The sequence below is a fragment of the Hippichthys cyanospilos genome, chromosome 14 (assembly GCF_059441005.1).
Source record: "Hippichthys cyanospilos isolate Australia breed blue-spotted pipefish chromosome 14, RoL_Hcya_1.0, whole genome shotgun sequence".
NCBI lineage: Eukaryota > Metazoa > Chordata > Actinopteri > Syngnathiformes > Syngnathidae > Hippichthys > Hippichthys cyanospilos.
Genome location: NC_142382.1, coordinates 6510173 through 6536874, shown reverse-complemented (window position 1 = coordinate 6536874; position 26702 = coordinate 6510173). Strand labels below are relative to the sequence as shown.

Sequence of the window (26702 nt, the reverse complement as noted above, 5' to 3'; positions counted from 1 at the left end):
GTAAAGTATTGCTGAAGTCATTCAGACTATGCAGCAACACAAAAGGAACCATTTACTATTGCTGAAATGTTATTCAAACCAATGTTGGGCTAAAAATAAAAAAATAATCAATCACGTTTTGAATTTATTATTGAGATTCTGCTCAATGCCAGCGATATGTTTTAGATTCTTTTAAGTAGCCACTTTTTCTGCCAATATTACAGCTTTGCACATCTTTCTGTTTTGTCGGCCATGTTTATTTATGATGTAAATGTTTTATACAACATTCCGTATACTGCTGTGCATTTTTAAGCTTAAATATCTTGACCTCTTTTTGTGCTTGAGACCATTTGAATTTGAAGGTGTTACTACACTTTTGACTGGTCACTTTCGCTGCTTATCTTCAGCGAATAGCTGGGATTAACCGTACATGTACTATTGTCCAACCTTTATATGAGTCATTTCACATACCAGACTATTGAAGCAGTGGTCAAGAAACTCCAGTAGCACCGTTTGCTCTCTCAGAGTGAGGCCGCCTTCGTCGCCCGCCAACAGGGCTTCCATCACACATTTGAAGAAGAAGGAAAAATGGCCAGGCTCCTTTTTGAACACCTAATAAGACAGTTGTTGGTTTTTAATAGAGTTGGTGAATGTACTTTTGTCAAATAACAAACGTTACCTCCCAAGCTGGCACATTTTCTCTAAACTTCTCGTTGACAATGCAGCAAATTGACATAAGGAAAGCGTTGTTAGACACCTCTGGAGTGTAGTTGACCCAAAGGTAGTTCTCCAGATATTGACTGAAAGAAGATGACATTACATATTTAGCGCTAACTACATTTATTTCGGTTTTAAATATAAAGGTAAAATCAAAGACACCACCTAAACTCCAACAACATGATTTTTCTGATGGCAAATCTGAAAAGGAAATCAGAAAATGAACATATTAACTTCAAAATGTGGGATGGATTGCCCAAAGAATTCTAAGTACTTACTTGGACATGAGAATCTCTTTTTCATAAATATCCTCTATCACCTACACACAACGATGACAGTATTTTAATGATGTCAAAATATTCATGGTTAGCATAAAACTAAAAGTTTTGCACACAAACTCACCTTCAGGTCAAACGGCAATTTATTTTTCGCATGAGGGGCCCAATATTTGTTAGCCAGCTGAAACGACACACACAAAAATGTAGTGTAATCCCTACAATTGCATTACAGGTAGGAATTTTTGGAAACAACTATAACTGGTGAAAAGTGGAAGCCGATGTACACAATAATCACAATTTTAAGCACTGGTGACGATTGCAGACTTGCAGCATGTGTTAACTATTACCTGTGTAACATATTCTGCATTAATCTGGGACACAGACGGTGATGCAAGCTTTTTTGTTGGTGGATCCTTTTCCATGGTGGTTGTCCCGAGCATCTTTTCGTCAAAAACTGTTAGCAGAAAAGATCATGTTAACACAACTTGAAAGAAACAAAATATACACATGAATGAATGAAGCGTGAGGGGACATGAAATAGAGATGCATTGTCGTCAAACTTCCAAACGAACTGCGAACAAGTTGGTAAAGTGTACATATTAAGGCAGATGACCAATTGCAATATGAATGATTTTACGATTAATTCTAGACATAAATTTCAATGTAATATGACAAAGATGGTCTTTCACTATAAAATGCCAGCGCATTAACAACTTTGGCTAACCTATAAGTAAACCAGCGGGCGTTCATCAATATATTAAAGCGTTCTTGTCTTATCTGAGCGTTAAGTGAACTTAAAATGACATTTTGACAGTATTTAACCTTTTTTCGTTACCTTTTTTCAACGTGAAGGGGTCTCACCAATCCGTCTTGATAGTTTACGCATGTACACAACAAAACGCGCCGAACGCGACAGACTTCCGGGGTATAGTCCGTTTAAAAATGAACTCCGAATGGAAACAAGACCGACAACTATTTTTCCTCTTTAGAGAACTACAGTAATAAGGGTTTTTTAGAAAAAAAAAAAAAAGCAAAAAATGAAGACAACATTATAATAGTAAGAATATTTTTATTAATCGCAATAATATGGTTATTAAAACCAGAGCCGTCATGCTCATAGACGCATTTTTCTGGAAAAGCAAAAAAAAAAAAAAAAAAAAAAAAAAAAAAACTCACAACAAATTATTGTAAAGGAACATCGAAACGAAATCATTTAAGAATATTAAAGTTGTACGAGGTATTGACCTCTGGAATTAAAGATTTGCTATATGGCCACTATTTTAAAATCAATAACGTTGCATCTGACCATTTTTTACAAAACCCCTTTATTATTCTTGTATTTATTTATTAATAATTCGAAGGTCACAATACAATGAGTGTGCTCATGATAATTTTAATATACAGCCTTAAATTTGGGAGGGGGGGTGTCAACATATTCAGCAGTAAACTGGCAAATTCTACCCAAATATTTGAAAACAAAAACGCGAAAAGGTTAATTGATGACTGACTGAATTCTCTAAATGTTTAATTTTAGGTGCACGCAATACGTATATGATTGAAAGTGAACGGATGCTGGGACGTCTACAGTACGGCTATTTATGTGTGCATTACCTATTTCAAACAGCAGAGGGAGGCAGACACCAACCAATGGTTCAAGTTGAGGGCCGCTCCATTAAACAGCATTCAGCATTGACCTGAAGACGAGGCTTTTAAAACAGTCACCAACACACTCACACAGGCATATAAAGCATCAATTATGGAAAAAAATAATCAAACTTAAAAACAAACAAATCCAAAGGTTGTCATGAGGCGTCTCCAGCAGTGAGGTCACTCACAAAACTCCCTTTACTATGAAGCCAAAGAGAAAAAGTCTCCCACGCACACACCCATATATACACACACACACACACATCATCGGCCTGGTTTGCCTGAAGGAAGAAGCACACAGTTAAGTCCATGTGCAAGGCCAAAATGACAAGGGCCGCCGGCTGGTTGGTGCTAGGCGGTACACAAAGGACAACAGCGTTGGTCACAAAAAAGCCACTTTTGTATGTGGAGCGGTCGCAGCTTGGCAGACAACGGACGCATGAGAAAAGCAAATGTCACCCTGTCTTTAGTCATTTCGCAAGCCGGGACACAAAGCTCGTCTGTCACCGTACATCACGTCCTGGTGGTTTTGTCGAGCTCTATATGGAACCGAATGTTTGCAAACGTATCCTAAAAATGGTGGCCCTATAGTTTATATGAAAACATTGTGTTGATTTAGCTGTGTTTGCATAATTAAGAGATGTTTAGGCTATTACAGTATTAACCAGAGTTTCTGCAGGTATCATCAGATCTAATGTCATGCTTTTGATTGTTGAGATAAAGTACTATTTTATTTTCAAATTGACAGTAAATTAATTGGAACATAGCAACTCCTTTGGAAAACTTTGCATGCCTTTAGTTTGGTCAATTTTAGTGATACGTTTTGGTCATTAAAATACGTTAAAATCCAATTTCCAGCAGATAAACAGAAAATAAAACAGATGAACATGTTCCATTGTATATCCTCTGGAGATGCTGAATAAAATACAGTTAGACACCACTACAACTGTAGTTCCAAAGTTTAATATATCAGATACAGGTTGATTTGAGGCTTTTTTTTCCTGCTAAAATGCTTTAGCAGTGGGGTAAAGTGAGGGGTACTTGGTGAAAAAAAAACAGACAGTATTTTAAAGCACACATAAGTAAAAAAAAAAAATAAAAATACAACAACTACTGCCATTTCTACTGACTTTTCCATTGAAAATTGAAGGCACAAAAGATAATGAATGCAGAAACAAATTATTATATGAGTGCACAGATCCAAGAGCTCAACGACACTGGCAAGTTTATTTTTATTAAACGCTATTGTCGAATTTCCATTGTAAATCCCGTAGACAAATGGAACATCCTCGGAGACTGTCTAAGATTGATTTTAACTAGCGTGCGCGTTAAACGCCCGACGTGACGTACGTATCATTAAGAAAATCTATTTGGAGACAACTCTCGCCCTTAAATAATAAACAGGTACACACTTGATCGCACATTAGCTTGCTCGCTCATAAATAATTGCTTGTTTGTGTTGTTCAACCCGCAATAAAGAAAAATCTTCAGGCTCCGTTGCCTGCCTCCATTGTTCAATTTTTGATAGCAACAATCAAAACAACGGCGGGGCGGCTCGACGATCGATACTTAGGCCCGGTCCCGCCGTCGTCTCGGGCGCGTTGAGGATAGAATCGGCCGAGTGAAAAGGCATCCCGACTCGGGTTCATCAATACGCTTCATGATCTTCGAGAAAAGAAATGTTCCAGGAGCGTTAATAGTGTTATTTTCTTGGCCCGCGCACGAGAGACACACACACGCGCGCGTGCACGCTGGTTTAATTCCTTGCCTGCAGCGGTGTGAGCTGAAGTCCCTCTCCTATTAACCAGGCTGCCTTGGAATCAATGGAAAACATAAAGAGGCTTAATCTTTTCAGGTGCCTGCTGCTGATTGCCTATTACACAATAATAACACACCTCCAGTCCCGTGGAGCATAAGAGGGAGACACACAGTCACCTTAAAAGACACACGCGGGTGTAACACACCGCGGCATAGGTGCTGTTAGCTAGCGTGTGACCCGAAAACAAAGGGGCATTACGCAATGCTCTGTTGGAATCTTTTGTCTTCACAGAGACGCAAAAATCTTCGCTCTGAGATTGTTTGTGCCAACAAACACCGTTTTGAAACCTTACAATATGAATTTGAAGCGTTTCCTAGTTTGGAAGTGGTTGCTAAGCTACACAACCGGTAGTAGCCTGGTGCTATTTTCGTCTTTTTTTTATCTTGACAATTAAGGAGGTGCCTTCTAATGCTGAAATGCTAAAATGATGTAATTTTAAAACTTTCAACCAACCTCTTGCATTCAACGAGTTGTGTATTTTTTTTTTTTTAAATAATCTCACTTCATACATTGGATTTGTGTGACACCGCAATAATTGAAATTTGCCATTTCTTGTACATTTTCCTCCAAAATCTTTCACTGTTTGACTCTGCAGGCTACCTCTACAATTGGATGCAATTTGTCATCATCATAATTGCTGCCTAAAATGAAAAAAAATTCAATTCTAGAAATAGTAGCACAGTACCTGGTAAGAAAGGGACAAGATGAGAAAATATCTCATCCGACAAAATTTCTCATTCACACACCGCACAAGATCTATTTTCTCTAGGTTGTTAATTTGGATATGAGAATCCAGTGCTAAATTATGTTTACATTTGCACACGAGTTTGTTCATTTTCTTCACCTGCTTTATAAGAATGAACAATTTTAAAAATGTTATAAGGCATTATTTTACAGTGTTTTACAAATTTCGCAAAAATCTTGTCTCGTTCTCGAGGGCTCAATCTTGTTCCTCATCTGGAGGAATTTGTGTCTCATCTCATCCTGGTACCTACTCGTACTTGCTTTTGCTAATGGAGAACATCATGATGATCCAGACATGTTTGGAAGTAAAGAAAAAGGAAAAAGATGGTTTCCATAGTCTCCAAATTGGCTCGTAGCTAAAAAGTGGAGATTCAAAACTATGATAGGGTATGAACACCACGTGCTTGGAACCCCGGCTTACCAGGTAATTGAAATTGTAGTTGGTACGTGTGGTGAAAAGGAGGCTCTGGTTTTCCAGGTTTTGGGATTGTCCCAGCACTTCTGGTACCAAAAGTATTCTGTGGCCTTAAGACCGATGGCATTGTGGAGCAAATTCATCATCCTCTTAGAAACCAAAGGAGGTTTGATAAACTCCAATATAGTCCATGGTCCCTGCAAGATCGCTGATCCTGGTTCTGTTTCTACAAACTGAGCCAGCAAGACAGGTGGAGAATGTTGGAACTGGGCAAATCCAGGACTGGAACCGGGGCCACGGACGGACCGGAGTCCCCGAGGACTTTTTTCAAAGCGTCTTCGAGTCCTGGCGGAGGAAAGAGGATGACATTAGAGCGTGGCTCCCAATGGGGCTGCACTTAACCCTGCGACCGGACGCTATTCACAAATTATTGATATTCCTAAACCCCCTTTACAATCATCGCAAAGTCCACATATGTTAGCAAGGATTGAGTTTCACGTACAGGCAAATCAGCGCGTGTTAACGGGGGGGGATTCTGTCTTTATTAGGCACAGTTGTTGTCTTTGCTGAGTGTGTGTGGCCGGACCACAGATGGAAAGCGGACATATGAGAATTCATGGAGCAAACGTCTCGATGACAGCTCGTCTATTTAGCGGCGGTCCGCCGGGATCGCCGTCCTGTCCCGATCTGTAACGCTAATTGGCCACAAGTGTGTCTGTGTCACACGGTTGGCTCATTTCTTTCAAAAGGATGCACACCAGGCAATAAATGGGACAAGGGATTGGCCACTTCACTACATGTCTATGACACCAGCGGACAGCGACTGAGCCATGGTGGAAATAGCAAAAAAACAACAAAAAAACGATGTAAATGACAATCTCTAAACATTGCTTTTATAATAGCCTACATTCATAGTCAAAGACCAGTGGTTCTCAAAGGAACTCCAGGGGGTACTCCAGATTTGAAATAAAACAAACAAACACGCAAAAATCATTTCAAAATCTTTTTTGACGTAAATAACTGTTTCAGGAAAATAAAAGTTCAAACACATTTTAAGTTCAGTTGGTTATTCCATTTTTATTATTTTAAAAAGCCAGATTCTTCCCCAGACTACAATAGTTCGATCCAATTTGTCCCGTGCCACCTCTCGTTACCTGTCAAGTTAATTATTTATTTTTTGTGAACAAATTTCTACTATGATCCTAAAAGTGGGCACTTTAAGTTGAATATTGTTTGTGGGCAAATATTTATTTATAATTGTTTCTTTATGAGAACAGATCTGACACTTAATGTTGATTTTTTTTTTGTGGACAAATATTTTTTTAATAATTATTTATTTTTGTGAAAAAATCTTTACTATGATCCCAAAAGAGGCCACTTTAAGTTTAATGTTTTTGTGTGGACAAATATTTATTTTATAATTGTTTCTTTTTAAGAACAGGTCTGACACTTTATGTTGATTATTTTTTTTGTGGACAAATATTTATTAAGAATCCAATCAATGATTAATTTTCATCAACAGATCTCTAGTATAATCCCAAGTGAGGAAGCTTAATGTTGAATAATTATTTCTTTTTGAGAACAGGTCTGACACTCTATGCCGATTATTTTTGTGGACAAATACTTATGAAAATTGCTTAAATTCTAACATACTCCTGAATTTCTCTAAAATCCTAAAAAATCTTGCCTGTTTTAGGACTTAAAAATAGAAAAACATGGAACTAATAAAGCCCATTTTTGCCTGTTTAGGCTATCGGCCAAAAATAGCAGGGTAAATGTGCCTTATTTATTAATGATTTATATAATTTAAAACAACCTTAGTGACAAGTTTAAATGTCAATTTTAGGCATTTTGTCAAGGCCACTGAAAAATAAACAATGAGCCACAAATGGTCCACTGGCCATAGTTTTAACACCCCGGGTATAAACTGTATCAATCTCATTTTAAATTCCCTTAAAAAATAAATGGCTAAGTTATTTCATTTAAAAAATGCAAATGTGGTCAAGACTTCCGCTAACAACCCTGACTAAATTTATTTCCTATCATAAAAAGTTTTATTCTCAAAGTTGAGCTGTTCCTCTTCAATATTATTGTTTGATCGATAGTTACTTATTTTAGCATATTTTAGACAAAGCATAAAGAAAAACGGGGTTGGGTCAGGGGATCTATCTCTGAATGTCCTAAATTCACGTTTCAATGCTAATGTCATATTAAGCCGCTTATTGCAACCAAGATGTAACCCGGCTCCCCCATCGCTGACGTCATCTTCTACTTCTTCGTTAGATAGAAAAGTGGTTGCAGCCAAGCAGCAAACTCGAATGTGACTCAATCGCGATGGATCAACAACCAAATTGCTCACTGAAAATGGAATTGGATTCTGTGTGCTGGGAACACTAATACTTCTTAATTTGAATGAAAATAGAAGCGCCTTTTTTGGTCACTTGAGTTGACGTTTTTTTCCCCCGACTAGAATGCTACCTTATTTCATAACACAAGAGTCTCATCAACACGGTGCGAGCAACTCGTTTATAACAAGCACAAACACTCCATATGTGAATTCAAGTGAGCAACCAAATGGGCCATTCTTAAATTCTGAGGGATGACCAGATGGAATTTTTCTTCTTTTGGGGTACACTATACTGGTAGTTACACATTCTAAGACGATACTTTGAGGTTCATGAGACTTTTAAGGCACTTGCGTGCAAATTTTGCTTCTGTGATGTAACCCGAATACTATAAATGTCATGCTAGCTATGGGATATGTGACCCAAGAGAGGTCCACGAGCATTTCTTGATATATTAAGGCTGCAGTGAAACTGGAGGATTACCGTGATGAATAGCTGATACCTTCGGGGCTCATTGGGCTTTTAAAGGAGTGGCCCAGGCCCGAAGCCGTGTGAGTTTTTAGTTGTGCTACGCTGCCTCCCAAATGGATCAAATTAGTCAAATGAACTGGCCATTATAGCAAGTGTTGGCCAGTGAACATTGTTCATTTAGCGGGGGATGAGTGAAGATGCTAAGGGGCATTAAAGACCTCCTTGCTTTCAGTTTTTATCTTCTGCTTCCACAAGAGAAAACGAGATACTTGTGCAAAAAGTGGTGAAAATAAAAGTAGCGATTCAACTCTTCTTGTACTAAGAAGAACAACAGCAAAAAAAATCCTATAAATGTTGCACGTTGCTGTTTAAGAGCTATCTGGAGTTGACACAATAATGCTAACAAAGCAAACAATTCCCATAGCTTTGCTAATATTGTGAACGTACAAAGGTTGTCACAAAGTAATTGTTTTTAATCCATTATCAATTACTAAACTATATAAAAAAACATCATTTTAATTGTTTTTGTCGATTAAACCGACCCCAAACAGTTCACATTAGCCACCCGTTAGCCCAGAGCGTCATCATGCAGAAACGTGGAAAATGTCCAAAATTGGTCATGGGCATCACAATTGTGGTTTGAGAATAATTAATTATAGCTTCCAGGTATAGTTTTTTTGTATGAGCAAATTTATTTGGTCAACTTAACCGATTCAGCTGACTTTTCCCCAGGCCTACAAACTAGCAAAAAAAAAAAAAAAAAACGCTAAATTTGCTGGACACAATAGATAAAAAAACTTACTTGTATGATATCTCCAGATTACCTTTTGAGTTTTAATTGTCTAAATATGTAGCATGGTAATATCATTTCCACCCTTCTCTATAAAAGTTAAACACGGGGTCCGTGTTTGAGACACAGGGGGGCTTTGGATCGTAAGTAACAAGTTGAGACAAGATGTTTAAAGGTTTCATTCGAAGCATATGCCATGTCTATCAGCTGTGAATCCTCACGCAAATAATTGAAAAGGGGATATGGGGGGGAGGTTATATTTTACGTTGTCTATGCTCTGACAGCTGCACCTCATGACGCTGCGAGCACCGACGCCAGAGGTGTTACTTTTTCCCCCTTTTGACTTTTCGGATTCATCGCCCCGATGAGAGAGGGCTGTGACCCATGAAGATGCCCAAGGGTGAGCTTTGAGGATGTGGGGTATTTTGTGTGTGTGTGTGTGTGTGTAGGGGGGGGGTCCACTTCTTGTGCGTGCGAGCCAATGCTAGCTTCTCCATGATGAGTCAGGGTTTGGTTGCAGGGGGCAAGTGTTGACTTTGCCCCAGTTAGCCATATACAAACGCGTACAAAAATATTAAAAAAGTGAGGGCTAGGTTAGATTCTTAATGAACTTCATTAATTAAGTCATGAAAGCTTTTTCGTCCTCTGGTGTGAAACTACATGGAAGAATTTGATCATATTAATTTGGGATCTTGAGAGACTAAAACGCCACAAAATGTCTCATCCCTGTACAGAACAATATCTTTTTTTTTTCCTTTGCCTTGTTGTCACATGTGTAATGCAATACACAGTAGAATGTGCAGTGTGACAGTAAAACACGCCACCAAATGCTGTGAGTAGGCCAGCCAATGCTTCAAAATAAACCTAAGCAATGTTTGCATCTGCTACTGATCACTTTGGAACATAGTCAAATTTGTGTCTTCTGTTGGTCTGACCACTTTTTTTAGTTTTTTTTTTTGCGCGTATTACTTTCAAATCGCCTGTGAGGCAATATTTTGGTTTTCCAGTTGAAAGAATGTATGCTAAAATATTGGCAAATCAGACAAAAACATCTTGTAAACCCTGTAAAAAAAAAATATATATATATATAATTTTTATTTTTTAATTTTACATTAAAAATCTTATTCTCGTGGACTCAATCTCTCGAGATTTGTGTCCCATCACCAATATTACTGCAGTATGACTTGATTTCTGCATGCACATACCTTCAGCGACTTGCTTGGCCAGCACGTGGTGGCACTTGTAGAATACTCGTGCGCACAACGGCACCAGATCAGCTTCCGTTTTTGTCAAGGCTTTTTCAAACGAAGCGCAGATTGCTTCCGTGACCTCCCTGGCGTCATCGGCGACCGAAGGATCGGTCGCGATCAGACGTAGCGAAAGCGAGGCGGCGATTCCGTTGGCAGATGTTAGAGTGTGGCACTCGATGCGGCAGCGGCGCAATGTTGTGGTCATGTGACAGGAGGTCCTTTGGCTGGGGTCATCTTGGACGGCTGTGACGTGGAGCTCGACGGCGGCACCTTTGGGTAAAGCGAGCACGACCACCACCACTAATGATGCAAGGGCTTTGCTGTCAGGCCTGATAAGTAGCTCCTGTAATCAAGACAGATGGTTTGCAAAAATATCAATAGTGCACAATGCCATAAAAATGCTTTTGAGTGATGAGTTTGTGTTTTTTTTGAAGGAATAAATGAGTCCTGAAGTGTCAGCATCATAAACGTTTTAGTGACTGTAGAGGGAATGTTTTATCTGAATGTTTACAATTGAATATAAACTGTATAAATCTGTTAACTTTTTAGAGCCATTTAAGAAAATTGTCATCTTTTAAAATACTTACATTGTGTGCCAATGATGAAAAATCTCGTCAAATACTTTTTTTTCATGAAAGCGTAGCTGACACCCTTGACTAGTGCTTCTTTTAATATTAAGCCAATTGAGCACTGCAGTGATGATCTGTGACCACCGGATGGCAGTGTTGCTCACGTTGGGGAAGAAAGCCATACATACTACGCATACATTACATACTTTTAATTCAAATTAAAGAATGGAAATCAATGTTTCATGTACCACCCTTGTTTTAACCATAAGCATAGCACAAAATACTCAGTTGGCCTTGAAATATGAGTGAAAATACTAAAAATTGTGTTTTCCGATAATGCGTGGCACTGAAAGAATTAATGAATAGCTAACAATCTATTCATTATCTATAGCTCACATGGTCGCTGGAAGTGAAAAGACAAGAACCAACGGCTGTGTTCAAAATGGATTTTCAAAATATAGTATTAAAACAATAAATAGAAGAAAACACATTTGAAATATTGACTTTAAGTTTGAACAACTATTTTACTCTGCAGTATCCTGTCGGTGTTATGTTGATTATGTTTGAGACATGTTGTCTGTTGAAGATATGATTTTGCTGTGAGCAGGCAGTTAATTAAAAAAATCAAATATCTGATATTACGACCTGCAGCCTATTCCCGTGGGGCTTATAGTCCTAATTCTACGACACTTTGGTTTTGAAGCAAAAGTCACCAATCAGCACACCAATTCGTCTCCTCACTCATCTTTGATCCGCGCCACCTTTAATGTAACCCTACCAGCCCTAATATATAAGCAAACCAACACATTTTATGATTACCGCAACAACAATTATGATGTTTTCTATTTTTTAGCATGAGCAACTCCTCAATTGTTACAACACCAGATTAAAAGCGATTCCTTGCCTGTCTGTTTCAAAAATGATATTTTCGCCGACTCCTTCACAAAAATCGGACCGTTAGCGAATACGCTTCTGTCGTAAACAAGACCAAACACAGACATTAAAGTGGAGCGCACACAAGAGCGACTAACCCTCTCCTCTTTACATGACAGCTGTGACAGGCCGTCCATTACGCGTAGATCGCGATGTGACCCCGAGTAATGATAGTGTGCAAACAACCGCCAACGGATCCATAATGCTTTCAGCCACCATAAACAAAATGCTAACATGACAGGTCCTACTGGTGTCGACTTTTCACCTCATCGCCAGGATAGTTCCGCGGCCACACTTTTTATGGCTTCTCTACCCCTACAGAGCGGCGGCCATTAGCCCAAACAAAAAGTATTCGGCGCGGCCCTCTCTAATAATACTCGGCGCTGGCATCATCCGCTAATGGGACAGAAATGAGTGTTTTATATAAGCGCCATTTCAGCCAAAGTCGATCGGGTGAAAACACTTAACCCCCTTTTCAATTTGCTGGATCAATTTTCATCCACTTACACGGCACTCCGTAAGTGCGGAATAATAACAGGTTACTTACGTTTTTTTTTTTTTACTTGGATGATCAACACACGCGCACACATGGTGACAAAAAAAACTCTTTGTCCTATCGGTTGGTCACCTTCTACAAAACACAAAAAACTTTCTTTACCTGCTAATTAATCGCAAATTTATGAAGAGATGGCGGGGCTACTGTGAAAACAAACCAAAAAAAAGTTAAAGGTCTATATTTTTAAGAATAAAAGTTGCATATATTAAAAGAAATGTTGAGGATAATTAAAGCTGAAAATTATGTTGACTTACAGAAAAATATATTAACTCAAAAACACAAACTGCACCATTTTTATTTTTTAAATTAGGACTTGTGTATGTAGGACAATGTATGTTTTTCTCAGGAACTTATGCTTTTGCTTCAAATTACATCACTTTTATTCCTTATAAAATTGTGAATTTACAATGTATTTTTCTCATAGATCATATAGTTAACAGAAAAAAATGACCAAGCTCAAAAACCTACAATATTTTTCACAAAAATACAAACCTTTTAGTGCAGAAACACACAAATTTCCCTTCTTAAAATTTTTATAAATTAGGGTTTTTACAATGTATGTTTTTCCTAGAAAAATATGCAAAAATGTCTTTATTACAGAAAAAAAGATTAAGTTCACAAGCCTACAGTATTTTTTTTTGAAATTTCATCACTTTTAGTCCTTATAAAATTATGACTACAAACGTATTTTTTCTCAAAAATTATATAAAAAATAAAATTATATCAAAACATGACTTCAAGCTCAAAAACGTACAATATTTTTCACAAAAATACAGACCTTTTATTTTTTAAAATTAGTACTTTATTATGTTGATTGTATTCAACATGATGTCTAATTAATGAAGAAAATATGACTAAGCTAAAAAATCTACGCTATTGATTTATTTTTTTTTATAAAAGTAGGACTTTAGAAAAATAACTTTTTTGTCATAAGGTTATGCAACAATATGTGGAATTAGAAACCTTTTTTTTTCAAAACAATAATTTTTTGTTCTTTTTACAACTCTTTTTAGAAATTCACAAAAGATAACCTTTCTTATTAAATCACACAACATTGTTCAAATCTATACAACTCAATTTTTGAAAAAAAAAAAAAAAAAAAAAAAAAAAAAAGGAAACAATACAAACTAATTCTCTGTATGTTATGACAAGGAATTGGCACACATACTGTAGTTACTATCTGTGGCTGGCGATACTGGCCACTGATACTTAAGGGAAAAAAATATCATGTAAGTCCTCCTTGGCAGGAGGACACATTTGAGAAGTATTTTCAGAAGGAAACTTTTTTATTTATAAATTAAAAACGTATATATTTCAAAGTAAAAGCTCTATCGGTGAAAACTCAAGCGTGAATACTTGTACTGGTGTATTTCTAAAATCCAATAAACCCAATTCTTTTCAAATATAGCTTTTTTTTCTCATAAAATCCCCACATTATTCTGCCTTTTTTTGCGATTGGGATGTAAATAAAAATGAACTTTTTTTATTTTAAAACGATCACAGAGTGCAATGTCATTGTATCTTTCAAGACTCCGTCAATCCCGACATCAAGACGGCTCTCGTGTCAATACGTGACAGCGCATATACGCGGCCCCCGCTTTGATAAATGTTACATTAGCACTTCTAGCTATTCCTTGTCAATAGCGATTGAACGCGCCAGAGAGCGGCCGAACGAAGAGGGATGTGACAGGACGGAAGGGGTGCGTGGGGGGGGTGCTCATTCAAGCTTAAAGGCCACCCTGCAGGCCTCTGGGATACCCGGGCCGGCCCGGTCCACCAGGAGAGCGGCGCGGTGCATCGCGGCGCTCCGGGACTTTGCGGCGACACGCGACGTGCTGACTTTTTAAGCTGTCGGACAAGCTCACGTCAGCCTCACGTTTGTTCTTTTATCCGCGTGGAGCACAAAGTGCAAGTTGCGGCGGGGGGAAGATGGAGAAAGTTTGCGTGGTCGAGCGAGTTCAACTTCCTCGGTTCCCGGCGGGGAATTTGGGACTGGATGATATACAGTGACTGAAAAGAAAATATTTTATTGGACCACTGTCTGAAAGAAATTTTACTGCTCACCAGCAGGGTATCATGTTGCCCAGACGCGAAAGTATTTGGGGTAAAACTGCGACTCTTGTGAGGATTAGCGGCTAAAGACAACGGCAGGATGCTTTAGTTCAGACAACGGCAAACTTTAACATTCAAAGAGGAATTTTGACCCGGTTTGGGAGCTGTCAGAAGAGCTGCTTACAGTAGCTTTTGTTATTTTCATTCAAAGAAGCAAGCAGACCGAACCGACGTCTGAATCCATCCGGCATTCAGATGTGATTTATCCTGTTAAGAATTCTTCAAGCGCTCCAGTTTGTATTGTTTACTTACTTATGTTATAGTATTTTGAAATATCTACTTCAAATGTGGGAGGCAGCTCTGTGTTTCCTGTTTATGTTCTCCGTTCGTCATATAGCTCTTGACGGTGTTTGTGCTAACAAATTTTGTTACATTCAAAAGTCCTTGCTCATAGGCATGAGCATTAAGATGACATTTATTTTGTGTTAAGAATCTTCAAGCGCTTTAGTATTTAATTTTCTGTCATATCGCACTCTGAAAATGTGTGCTTTTAATCTGGAAGGTGGCGCTATATTTCCATTTCCTGTTTCCACCTTCCTGAAACACTGATGCAAACAGACATTATCTTTGTGAAACATTTGCAAACAATGGCTTTTACCTCGACACAAATATCAATAGTTGCCGTATTTTCCGCACTATAAGGCGCACCGGATTATAAGGCGCACCCTCAATTAATGACATATTTTAAAACTTTTTCCATATATAAACCGCACCGGATTATAAGGCGCACCCTCAATTAATCACATATTTTAAAACTTTTTCAATCACAATTTAGTAATACTCAAAGTAATAACAACAATAACTCAAATAATAACTCTAAACTCTCAATAGCATAATAACTCAATGTCAATATGAGCAACCTCGTTCAACTGTAAACACACAAAACAGTTAAAGCTTACTTTATTACTTCATTCCCCATCCACGAATCTCAATATTGATCCATATATAAGGCGCACCTGATTATAAGGCGCACCATCAGCTTTTTTTAAAAAAAATTACAGCTTTTAGGTGCGCCTTATAGTGCGGAAAATACGGTAACCCTTTACATTATTGATAAAACCAGTAACTGATTCTTTTCTTTTTTTTTGTTATCATATTGTTACTCTGTAAATATCTTTTTGGACTAAAGGGATGGGAATCAAAACTCCAATGCACCGAATAATAGACTAAATAAATAACAAATCAATGATTAAAATAATCATTAGGTTCCATCCCTATTACCAACTTCGACAGTCAGATTTCACATTTGTATTCCCTCTCCCTTCGCAGGCAGGGCGCGCAGCCATAATCCCCGCAGCGCCGCACTTACGGCGTGTGACCTACCTCTCTCCTCATGTTTGTTTTCCTTCTCCCCGCTAACTGGCGTTGCTGGCGCACGACAGAAAAAGAGGCGTGAAAGGCGAACGGTAAACACGGTAATAAGGAAGCGGTGTAAAGGCAGCCGAGCAGCGGGGAGCTGATGGGACCGCGCCGCTTAGCCGGTTCCCCTACATTTCCTGCTCAGCGGGACGCCGTCGGCGCCGAGACCTCGCTGCAGCGCCGCTGTCAGTCTGCCTTTGCGCCCCTTCCCCGAGCCAGGATGTTTGCGCGGAACATACGAGAGGTCGTTTGGAGCGGGCCGATGGTAGACAGCTGTGTGAATATTTGGACAAAAGAGCCTCATGGAGCGCAGTTAAAGAGCGGGTAATATTATCCGTAGGGCTGGCCAACGATTTGAATTCATTCATATATTTTGTCGCTTTAAAATTTGACGATTTCAAAATGAGCTAGACTGGAAAATTGGGGTGTGTCTACAATATTTACTAAGTACTTAATTGTGGCAATTAAGCAAGTTATGCACGTTTTGCAAGTTATGCAAGTTTTTTTTTTTTATGCATAAAGCTGTGGATGTTCCGTTTATTTTAAAACTGATTTAAAATCAGTATGCAGAACTACTGTCTGAAATTTTTGCACAGGATTTATTCCTGAATGCATCAAAACTTTATTCAATTGTTTGTTCCTCATTTACTTCCGTTAAAATTGTAATAATTCAGAAGAAAAAAAAAATCACCACTCATCTTTTGGGCCAAATTGCCCAGCCTTAATTGACAGTAGGGTCAGATTTGTGTTAACACGATTTGTTCCGGGGAAACACTAAGTCTCCAGCAACGTTATCAACCGGAGCTGTGACTATTAACTCATTCAGTGCCAATGACGGCTATAGATGTCAAAGATCAATTTTAACTGGGCTGGCAGTGAATTACTTAATTATTCTAATTGTCCCTATACGTCGCTGGTCTATATTGAAAAAAAAAATGCATGAATTTCTATAAGTAACAGACAATCATTTCACGGAAGAGCATTGAACGCATTCAATGCCAAAGACGGCTATGGACGTCAAAGATCCATTTTTACTGGGCTGGCAATTTGCTTCATCACCTTTAACCAAAAGTCTTGACCCAGCAGTTTTTCTTCTACAACTACTTTATAGTCAATTGCTATTTTATTGTTTTAATTCACTATGTTCAAAAAATTACAGTTACACTTATTCATCTTAGTGTGGTCCTCAGACAATCAGATATTCAGACCCATTTTTCAAAAATAGAGTAAAGATAGGTGTAAAAATACTGGCAATAAATGAGTTAATTATCGACAAAATATTCGCTTTTTACTGATGAAAATTGCCAAATTAGTTACCTATTAAAAAGCTTTTCATGCTGCTAAATGGTATATTAGCAGCATAAAGACTTTTGATTTATTACATAGTGGTTATGATGTTGTTTGTACAGTTAATCAAGGTTTATTATGCTGATTGACCTCACATGATTCCCTATGGGAAAACACAGATTGAAAAGTTGCAAATCTATAACTGGAGAAGTTTATTTAACTTTGTGTCTCTTATGATCTGACCCAGTTTGCATTCCTAAGCAGTGACTTGCTGTCAGTGCTTTCCATATTCCTCATCATACGGAGCTACAAAACGTCAAAAAAATCACAGCAGCTTGCAAAATCTGAATATTGAAAAAAAAAAAAAAAAAGCGGCGAAACGGGCAAAAATGGTGAGAATTACCGCTTGGCTTTCCAGGAAGCGACACAAAGTTGACATCCTCTTTGCTTCAGCTTTTAACCCCCCCCTTTGCCCCCCCCCCCGCCCGCTCCGTCGGAGCCACATGTTGGATGTGCACTCCTGCCTCGCTTTGTGCCCCCTAGGGGCCTATTCCCACCACTCGACAGATTACAGTGGGCGGAGGGAGGCTGCCAGGGAAAAGACTGGCGCTCCGGTTAGACGCGCGGAGCAAGGGGTTGTAAGCCAGGGCGGCGGAACGACGGGTGGTGGCAGGAAAAGAGGGTGGGGGTGTGGATAAGCTGCTCTGAGAGTTGAACCTCGATCCAAAATGGTCGGGGGGGTGCAAAGGATTAGGGAGGCTCTGAGGAAGACATCTGCTTCTGCGCCAAGCTGCACATTATCAAAGACGCCAGCGCTTCCCACATCATCAAGTTTTCATGAGAAACGGCGGCGGGAAATAGCAGTCGCGGCGAGAGGCCCCTGGGGGGGGACACTGAGAACTTTTACCTATTTCCCCCTTTTCACAATTGTGGAAAAAAAAAAAGTTTAGGGATACCTCACCGATACACCTCCAGCGAATGAAAATGACAGAAAGGTAACTATGAAAAGTATACTTCAGTCTGATGATAAAACATGTTAGTATTTTCAAAGCAATAACATGATTACCTTTAAAAAAATTATACGGGGTATGCATCGTAACTAATTCGTTAAGGCTGTGTGTGGTTTGGCCTCTAGGGGGCGGTGCAGTGCAGTCATGCAGACAAGTTACACAACTACAGCCCTGTAAGCTGCAGTTTTTTGAAGGCTGAGGAAAAATAATATATGCACACGAGTATTGTTGTATTATCTGTCTGCCTGTGCACCTCAAAATTTTCAACCCCCCTAACAATGTCTATGACCACTCTTTTCCAAACTACCACTGTATTTAGTCGGTTCGTTTCTTCAATTTGAAATTAGATCAATAAAATGAAAAAAACTCCAACCAACACATTTTCTTTAAAAAGAGGCCTCACTTATCGCTGTAATAGTATTTAATTACATATCTACTGAATTTATACATAAAACAAAACAGTCTACAACAACAGAAAGTATTACATTTATGTATTTTTTAAATTGTTGGCCTACTCACAACATTTGGAAGCGTGTTTTACTGTCATACAGCGGAATCTACTATAAAATCGTAGTACTTCAAAGTACAATGAGGGATGGGTGAGATCAGTCCACGCCATGGTAGATGCTCTATTTTACAATCACAAACTGGAAATGACAAATGATGAGAAATTTTGCAATTTATTTTATGAAATTGTAAGAAAAATTCCATACTGGAATAGGTATGTTGTTGTTGTTGTTGTTTTTTTTTAATGCTCTTCTCATTTTGGAGGGAAAGTGTGTATCACAAGTACTAGTGGTATCAGTACTTGGTATCAGTGACAACCAAAGAGCTGCGTATTCATGGTATTAAACATCCCTAAATACCCTAAAAACCCTGAAACTCAACTCCAGTCTACTGACCTGGTCTTGGTCTTGGTCCATAACCTCCAACGCGCGTTTCCATGCGGCCCGGATGACGGCGACGTCTTGGCTTCTGGTGGCATAGCAGTGGGCCTGGACCACATGGGCTAGAGTCAAGCTGCTGATCGTGGCCTCCAGAACCTTCTGGGCGTGGCTAAAAGACAAGCTGGCCTGCGTGTGGACGCCCGCTTTGACCAGCTGCATGGTGCAAGGGATCAGTGCGATCTGGCCTGCACAGAACACAGCATCATCTACCTGGAGAGGACAATGAAACCAGGGCAGTTGTGTCATTATCTAAATCAATCTTGGATTTTCATACATATCAATTTATCACATTTTTTTCTGCTCAAGTTGGCTCTGTTATGATGACCAACTGCTACGATGACTAAGATACCACAGCTCTACTGGAGGAAAGCGTTATTTTTTTTAATTGACATATACATTTTCATTCGATTTTTTTTCCCATTAATTTATTTAGATGACTTGATTTAAAATCCACACTCTAGAACCGTTGTGTTAAAAATGATGACAATTATGGGCCACAAATAGATCAAACTAATATTTGGGTTTTGCACAAGACAAGGAAAAATGGTCATTTTGTACAGGACAACATCAAAACATTGGATTCTTTTTAAATATAAAACAACACAGAATGTTTTTTTTTTTAACTATAATTGGGTTCTTTTTGACAGAGTGTTTATGTTGATGTTTTTTAAGTAAATATTTCTGCATCTTTTTCTATACTTTGGAAAAGTTGAACAACATATTAAAATAGTGCATTTTTAGACTTACAACTAAATCCTAATGTCCTCCTTTGAGGACACCTTGGCCTTTCCAATGATGCCTTGTGTTTGGGCACAATGCAATTACCTGTCTCCACAAAATGGACTCAAAAGTGGACACAGATGAATAGCTCTCAGGAGGAAATAAGAGGACAAACTTAAAAACTACTGTAGCATATGAAAAAAAAAAATTAATCTGTTAGGTGCCATATCAAATTAACAATCATTATAAATAACCCTTGGTTAGCGGTGCATTAATCAACCAGGCCCACCTCCTGATTTTCGGCTTCTTATCGCCAACAGTTTTCATTTCACACTTCACACAAAACCTGCCAATGGCGTCAAAGCGACACCTGTGCTATTTATAAGCATAATTAAGCAGGTGTTAATAAGCTAATTCGCTGTTAAATAACTCTGCTTGCCGGTGAGGTCGCATAACAAAACTCGGGCTTGGATCTATCTGTTTAATGCATAGAGACGTGCGAGGACGAGGGGTGGTATTAGAGAGGTCAGGTCTTTGGAGACCCTACGAGGAGGGTCGGCGATGAGGCTTTCAGATGCTTGCGTGTGGTCAATGCAAATATCAGCTGGTGATAATTGCCGGGCTATGCAAAGAGCCAGCTTGCGTTAGTGGAGCCCTCTGAGGAGGGTCAGGATCCGGATCAATACAGATCTGGATCAACTGACACACACTTAGATAACCGCATTGAGACTTAAATGCATAAAAATGTTTTGAATGGAAAATTTACCATGAAAATAATCATGTTAAAAGAATGGCTATGTAGCAACTTTAGGGACTAGCTTATGCCCTGTGAAAAGAGCAACATTCAATGTAACCTCTAGGTGTTAGGTGTAAGGATTATTAATGTAAGAGAATTTAAATACACCAGTCAAATTTTATTGTGCATAGCAGCAAAACTGTTGTTTCGTTGCGCGAGACCTCAAAGGTCAAGTTCAAAACTCAAACTGTCAGTTCAGGGCAGTAAAAATAATGTGGGCGACCAAAAATTGCTAAGCGGTGGACTAACAAATAATAATCACGATTATGTTGGTCAATATTGAAATCACAATTATTCTTCAAGTTTGGTCAAATATGTCTATTTAGTGCCCTTTTTTTTAATGAGCAGTATTAACAAGACTTGATACTTAAAAATGAAGCCTACTTAGAACCAAGCACATACTACAACAGGCCTGTAACAAACACGACAACAGCCTTTAAGTTTTTTTTTTTTTTTTTTGCAAGAAAAAACAGAACAAAGGTATCAGAATCACCTGAAAAGAGTAATGTATGGACCTAACAGTCAAAATGTAATTTTTGGTCTATTCAAACAAATCGGACTTTTCAAAATGGCCCTCAATTAACAGCTAGCAAGGTAAATGAGGGCGTGAGAAAGGCAAATGATTTTTATCATGCAAACATTTGGGAAACAAAGGCTTTTAAGGGGGAATTGAGAGCAGAAATTCCGGAAGCTTGTCCGCAAAGCCAACTTCAGCGTTCAGACCGCACGCGAAATATCGCGTCGCTACACTCATTCTTAGGCTTTCGGTTGAGGCTGCTGCTACTGCTGCTTCCCTTCTTATCCTCCTGCAGGATTTGCTCGCTTGCTATTTCTTAAGCTTAATGAAGTCTTAACCTTGCGTACGCCCCCTGGTGGTAAGATGACTGAAATTGCATGATTTGACGTGCGGTAGCCGGCTTTTTAAATGTTAATATCGCAGACGATCAGCTAAATTACCGAATTTTCCGCACTATAAGGCGCATCGCAACCCCAATTAATGACATATTTTAAAACCTTTTCCATATATAAGGCGCACTGGATTATAGGGCGCACGGATTGCTAGCTTGCAGCTATACAACATAGTCGTGAATAACGTCTCTGCAGACCCCAACAATAGGGCCCAGGAAGTGATTCCAACACATTGCCATCGGCATTCCGTTCAGGGAGCCATCGAATTCGAAAAAGAAATCCCGCTCAGCCCCTTCTAGATTGGGATGACTGTCCGGCATTTTAAAAGCTCTTCCATAAATTCACTCCGTTCGAAATTCCAAAAAAACCTCTGCAACCATTAAGTCAATTTGAATATCAAAAGGTGCTAACAGAGGTCTACCTCGACTGTTAAGGGCAGAATCCCACCGCTGCTACCAAGCAGGTGTGTGATGATCAATTATTGACGACGAGGCCCCGGTTACTCTTTGTGGGAGGTGGAATTGGGGGGGATTTCGGGAGGGGGCGACACGGGCGAATACTATTTACATAAAATTAACAGTTCAAAAGAATGACTTCACACACCGATCAAACTTGTTAATTGACTGTCAATGAGGTGTGCCGCCGCATATACACTAAACACACACACTCGCGAGCGCGCACACACACACGCGGCTACATTATTCATCTCAGGCTCTGACAGGGAAGACAGTCCAATTTGCATGGGCGTTCCCGGCGTGATCAACAACCCCTGACGCCGCATGCATCTTTAATAGGAGGCCCTTCTTAATATTCATGAGGGGGGCAAACAATCTCATCTGACATTAAACTTTCTATAACAAGGTAAGTAGTTTTCAAACGCTCGTCTTAGCCGTCTAAATGGCCCGCGGAGACGAGGCAGGATGCGGCGCATTAACGCGAACGCCGCGCACCCATATGGCTATTTTCTTCCCTTCAGTTTGGAGAGTTGATCAATATTCAGCTCAGGTCCAATGTCACATGAAGGAATTTAGAGAACAGGTGATTGGAAGTTACCTGAGCCCTGATCGACTGCGTGGTTATTTTCAGCGGACGGCAAGGGGCAAAATGGCCGCCCCCTGAAATGGATTCAAAACGAGATTTGATGATTTTGCTCATCAATTCATGTGTTTAGACAAGTCTTTGAACAGTTTATTGAAAAAGACATGTTTTTTTTTTATGTGCTTTCCCCTGCAACCCATTCCCCATTTTTTTAAAGTGTTTAGGCTGGTACTAAATGATAATAATAATAATTAAGCACTAATGTAATTAATTACTTTAGTTCTTCAATATCTTAAATAATTGATTACTTCAGGTATTTTAGGCCATTAAGTACTCTAGATGATCAAGTACTAAAGTCATATTTTTTTTAAATTTACTTATGCACTACAGTAATCAATAAATACATCACTTTATTACCTAAAGTATTCAACTACTTTAAAATTATTAAATGGCTAACCCTTAAGTTTTTTGATAATGGAGAACTATTACTTTAATTACTAAAGTACTAAAGTAATCATTTGTGTTATGTACTTAAGTTCTAAAAATCAATTATTTAAATATTTTATAGCTCAAGTAACAGTACTTGATTAACGAATCAGTTTTAAGTAATCAATTACTTCAGTACATTAAATCGCTAGTACTTGATTATCTAAAATAATTGATTACTTCAGTAATTTAATATCTTAAGTATTCAGTTACTTTTATTCAATTATTAACCTTTAAGTATACATAATAACAAATAATAGATTTAATTTATAAAGCACTTTACATTCAGCTGAAAAGAGACATACAACATTAGTTGTTAGTAATTAGGCATTGAAGTACAATTACTTTATATACTAAAGTATTAAAATAATCAATTGCTTTATGTACTTCAGCACTAAAAACAAATGACTTCTATACTTTAGTAGCTAAAGTAATACTACTAGATTACCTAACTAATCAACTGCTTCAGTACATTAGTACTTAAATAACTTTCTTACTAATTACCTAAAGTAATGAAATAGTTTCGTATTTAATCACATAGGGTAACTGATTACTTTAGTACTTTATTATATGGCTGCCTTTTAGTTTATTTATATTAGAGCCGTGGTATTGTTAAGTACCAGTATCGACCTTTTTTATGTTGGTATTATATCAAAACCAATATTGTGGTAACGATACTACAATCAATTAGATAAAACTAACAAAAACAACCTAAATAGCCCATTAGACAGTGAACAACAGTTGATTAACACAACAACCATATTTTGCTTTTTCTTGGGGTGTCTTGATACAACTTTTCTACTTTGGATACCAACATTGCAGGTTTTAGTACTACCGATATTGATCCAATACGATATCAGCCGGAATGATACATGCTTTAGTCTGAAATGTTAGCGGAGACTTGATGAAACGATACTATACAAACAAAGGACAATAAGCGACAGTAAGAATGAGATCATCTGAATTTCCAAATTACATTTTTGTTTCTATCATGACCTTTTGGCTTTACCCTCTTCCCGGCATGCCTCTTTCCCAAAACAAGTTTATAGAGATTCTGTGCCGATGGGTGTAATGTCTAATGAGGAACGTTGGAACTTGAAGATACCACTATAGCAGTGATGAATGACGATCTGAAACTGCCATGACGTTACTTGTGTCCGCAGCTTGTACTTTATTGCTTTGCTGCTGTATATTTAGCCATGTGCCAACATGTTCTGACCATGATATACTGCTAGCAAACTGCTACCCATGACACGAAGCCCTCACACTGAACCAAAAAATAAAAAAAATCTGGTTGCTGTGGCTATGTTGCCGCTTCATAAATACACTTTCCACAAACAGAGTGTATCATTACCACATTTCCATGTTGTTTATCCTTAAACAAATATGACTCATGTTAGCGTCGTTTAGTGGGATTTTGATGGGAAAATCGAGTCACAAATTTCCCTTTGGAAACAAAATTGTATCGTTTTGGTACTTGATTGATTAAAGCGAAATTATATAGATACAAAATACAGTGGACCCCCACCATAGGAAATTAATCTGTTCCGGGGTAGGGATCGTAATGCGAAATAGTCATATGGTGGGCAATAGAAACCTATGCTAATTAGCTAATGCGTGCAAAAACATCAACATTTCATATACGTATTAAAAAGTTAAAAATTAGCATAGTTAGTACTACTTATATATAATATACATGTATATAATTAGATAACATCATAAATAATAAAAAACATATTATTTATTATATTATTTATTATTTACCTTTGGAGTGACTTGAGCTAGTTACAGTCAAATTCCACAGCAAGGTTAACGATGCGCGTGCCTTCTTCGTATTTCTTGATTAACTCCAATTCAAGTTTGAAGTAAACACTAAAACGCACAATAAATACGATATCGTAAGCCCTCACACGAGATCAAGTCTTTAGCATATCGGCATCTTAGTGACACAATGACGCCGGCCAATAGCAGAGCAGCACCTTAGGAACGCCGAGATCCCGACCAATGGCAGACCAGCATCATAGCGACGTACGCAGTGACGCATATAGTGACATATGAGCGTGTCGCGACTCGCACAGTCATACGCACACACACTGAGCGGCAAGTTTAAATGTTGTAATTGTTTTTGATGCCTTAAGGTGGGAAAAATGATGTAACAAGGGGATGAAAAAAAATCAGTATTCCACTTTGTAACATGAAAAGCATGAAAACCATAAGCAAGGGACGCCGTAACCGGGGGTCCACTGTACAAGAATGTGAAGACGAAACTGTTTATCATGATAATTAAACATACATTTATGTAAGCTTCTTGCATTAGCCAATGACAGGCTACTTGGTTGACACACCGAGTAATTTTGCATTGTTTAAGCCTTATTTTTGCTTCTTGCTTATCTGTGACTTGTTAAAAGTTCACAAAAGACACTCTCAACGGACGGTAACTTTATGTAAATGCACCTGGGGAGCCTCTGCGGAGCACTAATGGGGTCTTCTTTCAAACTGAGGTGCTTCTAATTGCAAGCTTTGCTTATTTTTTTGTCAGACACTTTTCCACAGATGACCAGATAGCGCCAGACTATATTTGGTCTCAGAAGCCCTCTGGGGGCCGAGGCGCAGCTTTCCGAGGAAAATCTCCCGGTGTCATTAGCACAGTTGGGAAGATGGCTGAACTGGGATGAAATTACGCACTATTGATAAACAGTCAGGTTCTCCGGCTGGTTCCAAGGACGGGCGGAAAGAAAAGCATCTCCAACGCACCTTAAAGCTGTTCTAATGGTCACGTCTGTCCCTGCGGAGGGCTCATGCATAATTTAAACAGGAAAACGAGCATGCAAAATGTGTAAAATAGGTTTAATTAAAAGCGTATAATGTTGCTTAATGCAAGGACACATGCAAACGAGCTTCGGGGCTAGTGTTATGCATTAAGAGCTTAACATAAGAAATGACATGTAATTACCGCTCAAATGGCATATTTTGTAAATTAGGTTATTATATTTGTACATAGGGCCGGGCAATTCATCAAATTATTTCATTAGTTTGCCATCAAAGATTTAAAAATGAGTTATATTGTGAAATCAAGATTTGGTAATAGTGGTAAAATGCTTACATGCTTTCAGGCAGAATTGTTTACAATAGGGACTAATGACATATTTTTTGCATTTAAAGGGACAATATTTAGCTATTTTTACATCAAAAAGTTGATTTTATTTTTGTCTATAATTAACATTTTTAGACATTGCTTTAGGATTTAAAAACGTAAAATTAGGTTTTGGCGATTGAATGAGTTAACTTGATGACTAAATTAGTTTTGATGGACAGTTACTACATTTAAAAAGACATTTTTTTCATTTGAATGACATCTCAGGTAACAGCCAATCAATCACGGTTCAATTTATGCATGTCACATGACCAACAGGTGAGCCATGATTGGCCGTTTCTTCGAGCTTTGACACATGTGATGTCATTTTCAAAAGCAAGTAGAAAAAGATGTTTTTAAAGGTATTTAAAGGCATTAAATGAAAAAAAAAG

General features: G+C 38.4%; 2 protein-coding genes across 9 annotated transcripts in view; both read right to left on the bottom strand.

Moving 5' to 3' along the window:
* Positions 1–1898, bottom strand: part of aqr (aquarius intron-binding spliceosomal factor) — a 41269-nt gene extending 39371 nt beyond the window's left edge. For both annotated transcript variants that reach the window (XM_088432646.1, XM_088432647.1), the window contains exons 1-7: positions 1810–1898; positions 1322–1428; positions 1099–1155; positions 975–1015; positions 862–897; positions 659–779; positions 451–591 (exon numbers count right to left, since the gene is read on the bottom strand). In XM_088432646.1, the coding sequence (XP_088288772.1) occupies positions 451–591; positions 659–779; positions 862–897; positions 975–1015; positions 1099–1155; positions 1322–1414 (489 nt within the window). In that variant the 5' untranslated portion in view covers positions 1415–1428; positions 1810–1898. The remainder of the gene's footprint in view (positions 1–450; positions 592–658; positions 780–861; positions 898–974; positions 1016–1098; positions 1156–1321; positions 1429–1809) is intronic.
* A 1670-nt stretch (positions 1899–3568) lies between these two features.
* dph6 (diphthamine biosynthesis 6) overlaps positions 3569–26702 on the bottom strand; it is an 88557-nt gene continuing 65423 nt past the window's right edge. For all 7 annotated transcript variants that reach the window (XM_088434029.1, XM_088434030.1, XM_088434033.1 and 4 more), the window contains 3 exons: positions 19184–19438; positions 10411–10798; positions 3569–5944 (listed from right to left, as the gene is read on the bottom strand). In XM_088434029.1, coding sequence (XP_088290155.1) covers positions 5826–5944; positions 10411–10798; positions 19184–19438 — 762 coding nt within the window. In that variant the 3' untranslated portion in view covers positions 3569–5825. The remainder of the gene's footprint in view (positions 5945–10410; positions 10799–19183; positions 19439–26702) is intronic.